Source organism: Motacilla alba, chromosome 1A, assembly GCF_015832195.1.
Source record: "Motacilla alba alba isolate MOTALB_02 chromosome 1A, Motacilla_alba_V1.0_pri, whole genome shotgun sequence".
Taxonomy (NCBI): Eukaryota; Metazoa; Chordata; class Aves; order Passeriformes; family Motacillidae; genus Motacilla; species Motacilla alba.
This window is the reverse complement of record NC_052031.1, coordinates 54255863-54268430: the sequence shown is the minus strand read 5'-3', so window position 1 is coordinate 54268430 and position 12568 is coordinate 54255863. Positions and strand designations below refer to the sequence as shown.

The window sequence follows — 12568 nt, the reverse complement described above, 5'->3', positions numbered from 1 at the left end:
CTTGAAGATCAGTCAGTTCCAACCCCCCTGCCATGGGCAGGGACACCTTCCACTAGCCCAGCTTGCTTCAAGCCCCATCCAACCTGGTCTGGAGCACTTCCAGGGATGGGGGAGCCACAACTTCTCTGGGCAGCCTGTGCCAGGGCCTCACCATCCTCACAAGGAAGAATTTAATCCTAATATTTAACCTAAACTTGCTCTCTTTCAGTTTGAAGTCATTCCCCATTATGCTGTCACTATATGTCCTTGTAAATAGCATGTGACCATAAAGAATTAAACAGTAGTACTGACTATAAGACAGGTCATTCCAGATTTCCCAAATCAGTCCCTTAAAATTTTCTAAAATCAATGTCATAATTCATAAAGACTGTCTATTTATCTATTTGCTACTTAACCTGAGGCATTTCACACAAATGTTTCAACTCCTTTAGCTGTAAATTAATTCTCTCCTGAAATAATAGAAGTTAGTGTTATTGTTCATCGATCTTTGGTGAAGCTCTCTGAGCCCTAGCCGTTTCTTTCTCACTCTCCAAATAATCAATAAAATATTTATTCAAACAGCCTGAACAGGGTGGTGGAGGGTGAAATTTTGTTCTTTCCTTATTCCAGTAGTGGAAACACCCAAGTGGCGTTTTGTATGAGAGCTGTATTCTAGAACACAAACCGCACTGGGCAAGTAATGTATTAGATGTGTCATACTTTGTCTTGCTACGCTCTCCAGGCTTGTGCCAAATTTGGAATTTGCTGCCTGGGTAGAGTGACTCATATGTTTACTGGCCCTGACAGGTGCTGGGCATCTTCCACACTCATTAAAGTTAATGACTTGAACAGCAGAGAGGGAAAACTGTGTGCTGGTTTCCCCTGAATGTGTATTCCCAAGTTATTATTTAAGAGAGGATGTAAGTGGTGTCACCTTTCTCTCACAATCACAAAAGCAGCCCCTAACCAAACCCCTGTCCCTTCATTGCAAAAATAACCCAATTAGCTTCACAGGAACTCCTTGTTGGAGTAAGGCAAGGGGAAAAAATGCACTGTACACAGAGCTTTGCACATAAAAGCTGCTTCTTGCCATAAAATCAGTCACTTCCTCACTGGAACAGAGGAATTAACATACTGGAAACAAGCCAGTAATTTTATAGAAATATATGCCTTTAAGTAAGCTCTAGACCAGTATGCTCACAATAGCCACCCTTTGGCATCATTTCTATCCCAACAAGCCACAGCTGCTGAACTGGAGACTTCTGACTTGATGTTAGATAATAATGAGAAGTTTTATGCAGCAGTGCAAGAGCCAATCCTTTGATACTAACACAATACTACAGTTGTTGACCAGCCACACTAAAAAAAATATGCCTTTAATTTACACTAGTTAGCTAAAAATATTCAGGAGAAAACTTCACAGAGACTTATGCCATGACATTAGACTGTCAACCAAAACATGAAGAGATAGAGACTTCACAGACATCTGTGTATTCACACAAAACCAAGAAATTAGGAGGATTGAATCTTGAACTATAGAGACATCTCTACTTTGATGCCTATCCAGCCGCTAGATCTCCCCTAGTAATATGACAAAATTCTGTACCGTGGCATCCACCCAATAGGACAGAAATACTGAGCCAGAGACCTCACAGAAACCTGTGCCTTAATATTAACGTGCCACACAAAATCTCCTGAGCTAATGGTCTTGCAAACAGGAAAGGTTGAAATCTCTAAAAATGAGGCTAAATAATTATTGCAATCTTAAATACTCATCACTTTTAATGTTTAGTTTTTCGGGGTCTTCCAAAGCAAAATGTAATGGTGCATTTCCACAGTCAGGACTGTTTAATTGACCTGTTATGTTTAGTTTTTTTCCTCCTCTGCAGTTCTCACATCAACATCTATTTCCTCCTCTGCAGTCCTCACATCAACATCTATTGATCTCATAATTTCATAAGTCACTGCTGTTACAAAGGTGTGAGCAACACATCTTCCAAACCCAGACTAATGTGCTGTTTGCTGGACAGAATTAGTAAGCCAGACTATTCACTGATGGAAAACTGCTCAGTTGCTTGGAATATATTTCAGTAATTTGGGGAACACTAATTGAGAAATTCAGTATTTTTTCCATCCACATTGGCACAGAAAGCAATTTGACAAAAAATATACCATGTTAGCCTTGTCATTCTTGATGTCTGAAAGGAGCTTTTCCTAGTTTTGTAGTGCTGGATCTTTACACTGTTCATTGTTTTCCACCTATTCACTTAACATTTCTTCTTGGTTTGTTTTTGGGTTTTGGTGTGGGGTTTTCTCAATTGGTTGATGTTTTGGGCGATTTTTGTTTGGGGCTTTTTACTGTTTATTTTTGTTTTACCTTAAATTAATATCTAATTTATAATTATTTCTTTATCTCAGATAAGCAAGATAATAATAATAGTCTACAGCATCAATGGCTGACTTGTTTCTAATTGCCATTTACTTTAAGCCAAAAAAACAAAAGCTGAACAGCAACTATTTTATTGGACTTTTACAGTCCTTAATTCCTCACTTGGAAGCCCAAGGGAGCTGAACAATGTGTAAGACCCCACAGTGCTCTGACTTTCTGCTTATTGGGCAAGATCAAAAGCTCAATAAAATTATTGAGAATCTTTCCATGATTTTCTGTGGCGTTTGGTTGGGCACAACAGGTGACAGGCAGGCTCACTGAAATGAAAAATTCTCTGGAAACACTTTACAATGGTGGTCAGCAGAAGAGGGGGATAATGAAATTCTTCCACAAACTAAATTTGTTGGCCCAAACCTGAAAACTTGAAAATTCTTCACTTTGGATACCGATTCTCAACCTGTAAGCAAATTAAACTGATTTTTTTCTCCCTAGAAGCTGAACATGGTATTGGAACATTTTGACTTTGCTGGCACACATGGAATGCAGGGAATGAGCAATGGTTAACCAAGCCTAACAGACCAAGACTACAGAATTTGTGAATGTTTTGAAAATAGACCTCAGTCAACAATTTACAAGAGAAGATTGATAAAACAGGACCTGTTAAAAAAAGTTTGAAATAGACATAAAAATCCTGAACCCTGTTCAGTCTGAAAATTATCTACCAACTATTTTTCCATTTGTCCTGGAAATGCCATTAAAACTTCACTAACTGTGTAACTGCAGCAGCACTAAAGTCACCAAGGTTACCTATGCAAATGAAATCACCATAATAAAAGCTGCTTTCTCCATTGTGCAGAAAGTACTGACATTCTGAGGGATGAGGGATTGCTATAAGAATTCTGTGGTGATTATCTTGGGAATCAGGCACTGCTCTACAGATTAGATCCTGAACCACCAGTCAACCCCATTTCTATGCAAATTGCTTTACTTTGAAAGACATGACCTCAAAGCCCTGGAATGGCACTGCAGGCCTGCATTTCACCACATCACCATCTACCAACTCAAAAGGCAAATTAAGAGCACCAAAAAGTGCCTTTTGAAACCTCTGGGAGACAGACAAAAATAGAATCACAACATAACAAAACACAAATCCCACATAAATGAAAAGAGTAAGCTGCATCTCACCTCGTTTGAACTTTCTGTTGTGATGTTTTTATTTTTCAGCTTTTTCTGAAGCAGTTTGGTTTCATACTCTGGCCTGGGATGCTCCTGAAGAAGACAAAAACAAACAAACAAATAAACATGATAATGATTAAGAGAAAATCCCCAACATTTTTGGTCACATTCACAAACACAGCCATCAAGATGATTCAACTCCACACACCTTTTGGACTAGACTGTCAGATCTGGCCCAGCTTCCCTAATCAATAACCTTTCAATGTGCCCTTGCAAAATATATTTTCCTCTCCCAAATTAGAGCATAAATTAAGCAAGATTACAAAAATTTACTAGGCTTTTCAAGCGAGCAGCTCACAAAAGGGAAAAGTATCATGCAGTCCTCATTCCCACCAAGTTCTGAATTCATTCAGAGCTGGAATTTGGATTGATATCTCCCACAAAAAAAAAGACTATTCCTATAGCAATGGTCATATCATCCCTCTTTACTATAATTAGGACCCTTGCATAACAGCCCATCCAAAATAATTAATTATTAACATTTTTAATTAATCTGATAGTCATGAAGAGAACAAAAACCATTTTAAATTAACAAATCCCTATGAGCCATAAAATAGGGCCTACATGGAACTTCACCAGAATTCTTTGAGAGATACAGGTGGTGTTAATTTTCTGTACCTGTGACATTTTCACCACAGCAGACACGATCCTCATTATTCTCTGTTGCATGTGAGAATATTAACACAGTGAGGCCTCCAAAACATTTTTTATCCTGATAGTGAGATTTTCCTAATGTATTCAAAAGGTATCTGATAAAGTATCATTTAAATCATTGAATCATGGAATAGCCTGGGTTGGAAGGGTCCTTACATCTCATTCCAACCCCTTTGCCATGGGCAGGGACATCCCCTGTCACATTCATATTTTCTGAAAAATCCCTTCACCCAGGATTTTTCTCCAGGGAAGCTGAGAAGCCTCAGAGAAAAAGGAAAACAATATTATCTCATTTGTTTATCCTCTGTTTTGCTCATGTGGAATGTGTTTGGAGATTGTTTATCCAACAGGTGATTGTTTCATTGGTTTCTGGTGTGAGTGTTTTTACTCTTTGGCCAATCAGTGCCAAGCTGTATTGGGACTCTGGGGAGAGTCATGAGTTTCATTATCATCTTTTTAGCCTTCTGTAAGTATTCTTTCTGTATTCTTTAGTATAGTTTAGTTTACTATTCTTTAATATAATATAGTGTCATAACATAATAAATTAGCCTTCTGAGAACATGGAGTCAGATTCATCATTCCTTCCTTCATCTGGGGGGAACCCAAATACAATAACCTTCCAATGTGATGTGTAAATGTTTTTGATCATAAGGAATGGCAAAAGTCACAGGGTTTTGCAAACAATGAGAAAAATTTAATTATGAATTACACACTTGACATGGATATTGGTGTGTAATCACTAACCTACTATAAAAGAACATGGCAGTGGGCTTTGGATAAAAGAATGAAATGAAAGGGAAAAGAGAAAAGGAGATTAATAAGAGAGAGAAGGAGATGAGCAGCCCTAATTCCAGTGTTGAGCCCTGATGGGGTGATGGGATGTCCAGGATCCTGAGGGGTGCCACCTAGGCATGCTGGGGGTTTCCCTTTTAGGGATGGGTTTCTCCCCTGAAGATAAGTTTCTTGCTTTCCACTCAAACAAGTTATCTTGAACCCTCCATCCTTTCAGACCTTTCTGGAAATGGGCCAAGAGTTTTCAAGGGTCTTGGGTGGTCTTGATTCCCCCTACAGTCCATGCCCACTTCTTGGCCTCATTCCAGAACTTTTTTTGTTGTGCCTCTGTGGACTTGACCAAGATATTTGCCCCAGAAAAGTGCTGCACTACCTCCACATGTCCCTCTTCACCAGTCACATTTTGTTCTTCCTCCTGCCTGCTGGTACCAACAGCCCTTGCCTGTGTCTACCAACAATCCTTGGTTGGCCCCGAGACTATTCCAGTATCAGTGTTTGAGACACACTCAGTAGACACTTCTCTTCTGGGTATCTACACAAGGTTCCTCAGAGCACCATCCAGCCTGGCCCGGAACACTGCCAGGGATAGGGCAGCCACAGCTGCTCTGGGCAACCTGTGCCAGGGCCTCTCCACCCTCACAGGGAAGAATTTCTTCTGATATCCAATCTAAACCTGCTCTCTGTCAGTGTGAATCCATTCCTCCTTGTCCTGTCACACCAAGCCCTTGTCAAGAGTTTCTCTCCCCCTTCCCTGTGGGCTCCCGTCAGGCACTGCAAAGCCCCAATCTGGTCACCCCAAAGGCTTTTCTTCTTCAGTCTGAACAACCCCAATTCTTCCCAGCCTTTTCTTGTAAGAGAGGTTCTCCATCCCTCTGATCATCTTGGTGTCCCTCTTCTGGACGACATGTACAACTCCAAGAAACAGTGAGGCACAGGGAAACTCTAACATTATTAAAGCTGATCAGTGTAGAGGATTTTGTGAACAGCTGGCTAGCTGAGAAAGATCACAGCGGCATAATACCGTTAGTTAAACAAGAAGGAGATAAGCATGGGAACTAGCAATTAGTGTGAGACAGGGATGCTGTGTCCTTGGTACAATAGCAGGATAAGGAGGATGATGATCTTAGGTTATAAATATGAAGAAACACAGAAAAGCTGTAACAGTATACCCACAAGAATGTAAAACTAGGTGCAGCTGGCTGATAAGCAACTAACCAATAATGAGCTCGCTTTTTGCAATATGCATTAGTTTCATTAACACCAATATAAATAGGTGTGGCTATCAATAAAGTTTGGGATTTGCTGATCACTTATGTTAAGTGCCGCTTTTCTCCCGCCGTCCTCAACAGATCAGCAGCAATAATGGTGGTAAGCAGGATGAGAAAAGGACAGAGAAAGATGCAACAATAAGCACTTAAAGTTGCTGCAGTCAACACCTGTATCCTGATGCTTCTTAAATTTTTACTTGCTTTCGTTGATTTGCATTATTTGCTACGATTCTTCCTTATATAAAGATTCAGAGGTTGGATGTGACAAACATCTTCAGACTTAAATGAAGAAAGGATGAAGATATCTGGCATGGATGGCTACATGAGAGGAGACAGCTTGATAAAAGCAGGGAAAGGAGATAAATGAGGCTGTAAGAAACTGAGGCGATATAGATAAACTATGCTACTGCAGACCTGAATTAGTTTTCTTCCTTTTTTTCTCTTACTTTCTGCTAAGTAAAGTATTCTGAGACATCAGGGGAGTCTCCAGAGGTCAGAGCAACTTTTGAAAACTGGTTTGAATGAAAAATAGGTGAAATAAAGAAAATAAATGCCAAGCAAAACATTGTACGCTAAATTAATTTTTGCTATTGACAATTTTGCTCTGAGTGCATATTCTGTTCAAATTTTGCCAAGTTATGTTTAACTTCCCTAGTAAGACATTCCAGTATCCTTTTAACTGCCTTTCATACACCTACACCTGGATTGGAATAGTAGTTGATCTGTCTTTGTTGAATTTGCCAAGTCATCTTGCCCTTGACTGAACAGACCACAGAGCTCCCTGGAATGCATTTTGTATATATTCATTTTATGAGTATTTTGCACCAAATATTTCTTTGCAGTCCAGACTTAGGGTTGTTTGACCCATGCATCCTTGGATGTGAAGGTACAATTCCACTCAGGTGTAAAAAGAGTGTGGTTCAGAATCAATTCTTTGTCTGAAAATGGGAGGAGTTCTACACTTAGGACAGCAAGCTAGAAATAGTTGTGATGTCTTCACAAAGGCCAAATGTCCATGTAGGGATAGATCTGAATCCGAGGCTGCTGGAATTTTGCCAGTACAGCTGCCACTTATTGAAAACTGTGTGAGCCAAGGTACTGCAAGGCCAAATGAGAAGAAGTGCTCCGAGAAGAAAACAATAATTCCCATTCTGAAAACAAAGAGCCAAAACATGAAATTTGTACTCAGGCAAAACTCATGTTGACAGTGGGAATTTTCTTTGAGAGTGGTCTCCAGGATTTGCCTCAAACATACACATGTGTATCCACTATCCATCAAATTCAGCCTCTGTAGATAATGATCCAGTTTGATAAGAATAAATAATGTGAACCCATCTCCCCTTAATTTCCCTTTAATTTATAAAGAATGTGATAATGAAATTTTACAAACATGCATGAAAAACACATGGAATGTATTTTAAAAGAATTAGAACCGTAGCAACTATCCCAGATTTGACAGACCAAAGGATTTATCAAAAAAAAAATAAGCCATACTCTTTAAGTAAAGGCAAAGACCCACTGCAAATTACTTGAAGATCCTTATGCTAACATCCTGAACACAAGCAGTGCAGCTAAGCAGTTCACACTGATGGGAAGGAAGGTTTCCACAAATTAAAATTGGAATGACCCAGCTGCTGCCCCAAAGCAAGATGGAAATGTGGAATGAGCAGAACAGAGAACTCAGCTGTTCTCTGCTGCAAAAGGGTAATTATCAGAAATCAAGGACTTAAACTCTCTATTTCTTATGATGGTAATACAGGATGCAGGGGGTGAGAAGTCTAGGGAAGAGTTTGTCATTCACACCAAGGATCTGTTTAGACTGCCCTATTAATGGGATGCTTGTCAAGGAAAAGAAGTTTTATATGACAGGATGGAGTCACTGGTAGATTAGCACAATCTTTTTAGTCCAGATCACTTTTGAAATAACTCTGATAAATGAAAAATTAAAGCAAAAGCTTGAATAAGTCATGTAGCATGAACACAACTTTAGGAGTGTTAAAAGCTACTGAGCAAGTATACAAGACCTCAGTTATTAAAGATATTTTAGAGCAATATAAAACAGAATTCATCAAGAGAAACTAGAAGGTTCTATTATGGGATTGTATTTGCCAGACAGACAGAGAGGTTTTATGCCTTTGTTTGCTTTCACTGAGCAGGAATAGTGGTAATGCTTTGGGCAAATGCCTGTAAAACTAAATTTTGAAATTTGGCCTCATATTTTGAAGCTCCCTTAAGCTAGGACCAAATAACCAAATGCTGACTTTTCAATAGCAGATAACATATATTGTGCGTAATTGTAGCAGAATATAGCATCATTTATGGTTGTTCGTTACTCAATTCAAATCCAACCCATTTAAGTACTCCTATACTGATGAGTGGAATTGTGTAAATTGTAGCACTGTCTGGGTTGGAAGCAACCTTTAAGATCATCCCATTGCAACCCCTTGCCATGGGCAGGGACACTTTCCACTAGACTAGGCTGCCCCATCCAACCTGACTTTCCATGGATGGGGCAACCACAGCTTCTCTGGGAAACCTGTGCCAGAGCCTCACCACCCTGACAGAGAAGAATTTCTTCTGATATCCAATCTAAACCGGCACTCAGTCAGTGTGAAGCCATTCCCCCTTGTCCTGTCACTAGGCCCCTGTAAACAGTACCTGATTCCCTATCTTGTGTGTGTTCTCCAAGGGGCACATCCCTGGCAAACCCTGCTTACCTATCTGTATCTCCTGAGTCACTGGAAAGGAGAGGAACAAAAAAGACCTTGAGACGGTCCCTGTTCGTAGTGGGGCAGTGCTGGATAAAGACAGATTTAACCACTCTGAATCCAGGGGAGGGAAGAACTTGTGCATGATCCAGCCTTTGAGCTTTGAGTGGCCCCATCCCAACAACCCAAGGAATCAAGACTACCAATAAAAACAAATTGAACAATTTTTAGCCTTGAAGAAAATTCAGTTCTAGAAAGGACAGAGTAGGTCATTACCATGGAAAAGGAATCAATGAAAGTAAATGAGAACATGTTGATATGTCTGTAGAAGAGAAATAAAAGAGGAAAATGTACTGAAGGCCCAGGATATTCTGGCACATCACTGGATCAACAGTCTGGGAGTGAAAAAATGTAATCACACACCTTTACCAACTTCTTGGAAAGCAAAGACATTTTCATCGGACTTTGTTCTTACAGTTTATGACTTTAAACATGTTTAAAATGTGCCTTTATGTGTAATCTTCTAGTGGAGCAATAACTGGTACTAAACAGTTTCCCCAAAGAGCTGAGGGAAACATTCATTCTTCAGCATTCCTTCCCCAACTATCCTAATGAAACTCCATCCTCCTAAACACAGGACTTAAATATAACATTGAAAGGATTTGTTTAGAAGAACAGGGCTAGTCAAGGATCACTAATTAACTAATTAATGTTAGGAACAATTTAATGAAGCTCAGGGAAGATTTACTGGAAAGAGTAATGAAACCCAAAAAAAGGTCAATAAAAAAGCATACAAAGAATTTTAAAAATATTTGGAAACATGGACCCAACAGGAAAATTAGAATAGTTATGGGGAAAATGTGAGATAATGCATCTGGAAAGAACAATCCAGGCTAAAGATCTCATTGGCACAAGATACTTGAGCATACAGAAAGGAGAGATTTGAAACAAGACAAAATATTGTAGCTACAAATTCCCCTTTTACCAATACTGGACAAGAGGGCTACACAGTTATTTTATTAGAGCCTCCTCTTTGAGGATTTTAGCAAACAAAAATATCTTATGCTTTGTGGCTTAGTAGATACTATTAAAACTTCAGAAAAAGGAGTCTACTCCTGTCATTTGCAATGTGGAAGACAAGGTGAAACCATCAAATTGATCAGATCAAAATTAATTTTGAAACCACGGTAGAGAAAATAAATCAAGATCAAGTTAGGTGAGAATGGAATGTACCTGTAAAGGTATTTAATGTCACCAAGTCAGCTTGCTTTTTAATTTTGTTTCATTCTCTTTTACTCAATCTATCTTCCTTATTAATTTGTCTTAATGCAGCGGTAATCCACAGTGACCTCAAAGACTTCCCTTAAGGGTTCAATAATTATGGGGTTTTTTTAAACTCATCAAATAGCAAAAGGAAGAACCAGACTTTGGGAATTAGTTTTCAGATACACTAAAATAGTTGGCAAACATTTTACAGAGCACAGGATTTTAAGTTGAAATTAAATGTTCCTAAGGAAGACAGACATTCAAGTTCTTCCCTGTTATGACAAAACACTGTAACAGCTTGACTATTTGAACAATACCAAGACCAATGAGTGGAGACTCCTTGGCATTTCAGTTAATGCAGCCTCCCTATCCATTTGACTTCCAAGTTCTTGCCCAAATTCTAAAATTTCATCTTTTGTAATTGCATTTCTATTTCAGTTTGCACAGGATCATTGGCAAAATGTGGGAAAATCTCTCCCACCCAAAAAAATGAAAGCAGAAACATCCTGGAAATACAATTTCTGAAGATTCATGGGAAGGCAAGAGCTTCTACTGCCCACATCATTAATTGGAGTCCATCTGTACTTCACCAAGCAAAAAAGGGTATGGATTCTCCCACCTCTATTCCTGGTTTACTGTTGGCCATATTCCTTATTACACACTCTGAACTAGAATGATATGCACAACCTCTTTCGTTGGGTTACACAGTCACACATCTGTGGCAAGGCACATTGAGTGGAGGAATTTCAGGAAGAATTTCTTCACTGGAAGGGTTATTAAAGCACTAGAATGGGCTGCTCAGGGAGGTGTGGAGTCACCATCCTGGAAGGTGTCCAAGGAATGACTGGACATGGCCTCAGTGCTCTGGTCTAGGTGACAAGGTGAGGATAGGTCAAAGGCTGGACTTGATGACCTTGGAGGTTCTTTACAGCCTCCGTGATTCTGTGGTTCCGTGTGTGTTTATGCACAGTGTTTGCAAGGCTTTGGCTGCTCTCTCGGTTCTGGTCCGAGTTTGTTTCTTTTCTTTCCCTCTCCCATTTGCTTATCGGATGCTCTATATTTTTTTCAACACAATTACCTGTTTTCCACTTGGTATCCAATGCTTGCCATTCTTTTTATGGATTTTAGGTGTCCAAACACAAATTCTCTAAGTCTGTACAGCTGCCAGCAGCAAAGATGCACAGAAGCCTTAGGGAGTCTTCTTTCTCAGACTGTCATTGCCAAGACATTACAAATAAATAGACCTAAATTAATATCTTGTGTGACTCTTCTGAAGCATTGAAGAGATTTGGCCCAGTGTGTTTAAAGAAAGCAGTTTACTGTAAGGTTTATAGTCAATGTCCACAAAAATTACACCAAAGGCATTTATTTCAATATAACTCTCACAAAGTACTTCTCAGCTCTTCTAATTTATGGTTGTTTTTCTCCCTGCTTTGGTTCTGTACCTTCCCTTCCTAAAGAAATCGACAATAAATAGCTTAACTCCATCTAGTCTTAAAACTCCTTAAACCTCCTGAGCTTCTTCCTTGTCCTTTTCTTGCTCTTTTAACTGATCCCACTTCTGGTTCTTTCTAGCCTAACCTGATCAGACACAATTCTCCCTTTTCCAACATAACTTTCAACACTTGTAAAGACTTCACCATCACTGAAACCTGATGCCAGTAACTTTCCACAGGCAAAGTTATCCTAATCTTTATGAATCTTATGGATAAGAGGTGAACAAAACCTGATCTAGCTTTTGGGGTTTTGTTGAAGTACCAAGAAGTGACAGGAGATGACACAGTGCATGATTTTCACAGAATTCACAGAATGACTAGGTTGGAAGAGATCTTCCAACAAGTACATCGAGTCCATCGAGTCCAACCCATGCCCTAACACCTCAGCTAAACCATGGCACCAAGTGCCACATGCAGTCTTTTTTTAAACACATCCAGGGATGATGCACTCCACCATCTCCCTGGGCAGACCATTCCAGAACTTTATGACTCTTTCTATGAAAAACTTTTTCCTAATATCCAACCTATATTTCCTTTGATGCAGCTTGAGACTGTGTCCTCTGGCTCTGTCATTTTCTGCATGTCATGTCAAGAGACATGTCTATTATTCTTTTTAAAAGACCTGGATATACCAGAAAATGGCCAGAAAGGAACAAGAATAAAGAGATACATAGAAAATATTTCCAGTAACTGAAGAGAGCCTACAAGAAAGATGGAGAAAGAGATTCTTGGCAAGGGCCTGGAGTGACAGAACAAGGGGCAATGGCTTCACAATGACAG

At 39.4% G+C, this 12568-nt stretch overlaps 1 protein-coding gene across 2 annotated transcripts in view; it reads right to left on the bottom strand.

Moving 5' to 3' along the window:
• The window catches only part of ANO2 (anoctamin 2), a 146978-nt gene that overhangs the window by 70459 nt on the left and 63951 nt on the right, over positions 1-12568 (bottom strand). For both annotated transcript variants that reach the window (XR_005258835.1, XM_038153088.1), the window contains exon 14: positions 3554-3637. Coding sequence is in view for 1 of the 2 variants with exons in the window: in XM_038153088.1 (XP_038009016.1) it covers positions 3554-3637 (84 nt within the window). In the remaining variant the exon portion in view is untranslated. The remainder of the gene's footprint in view (positions 1-3553; positions 3638-12568) is intronic.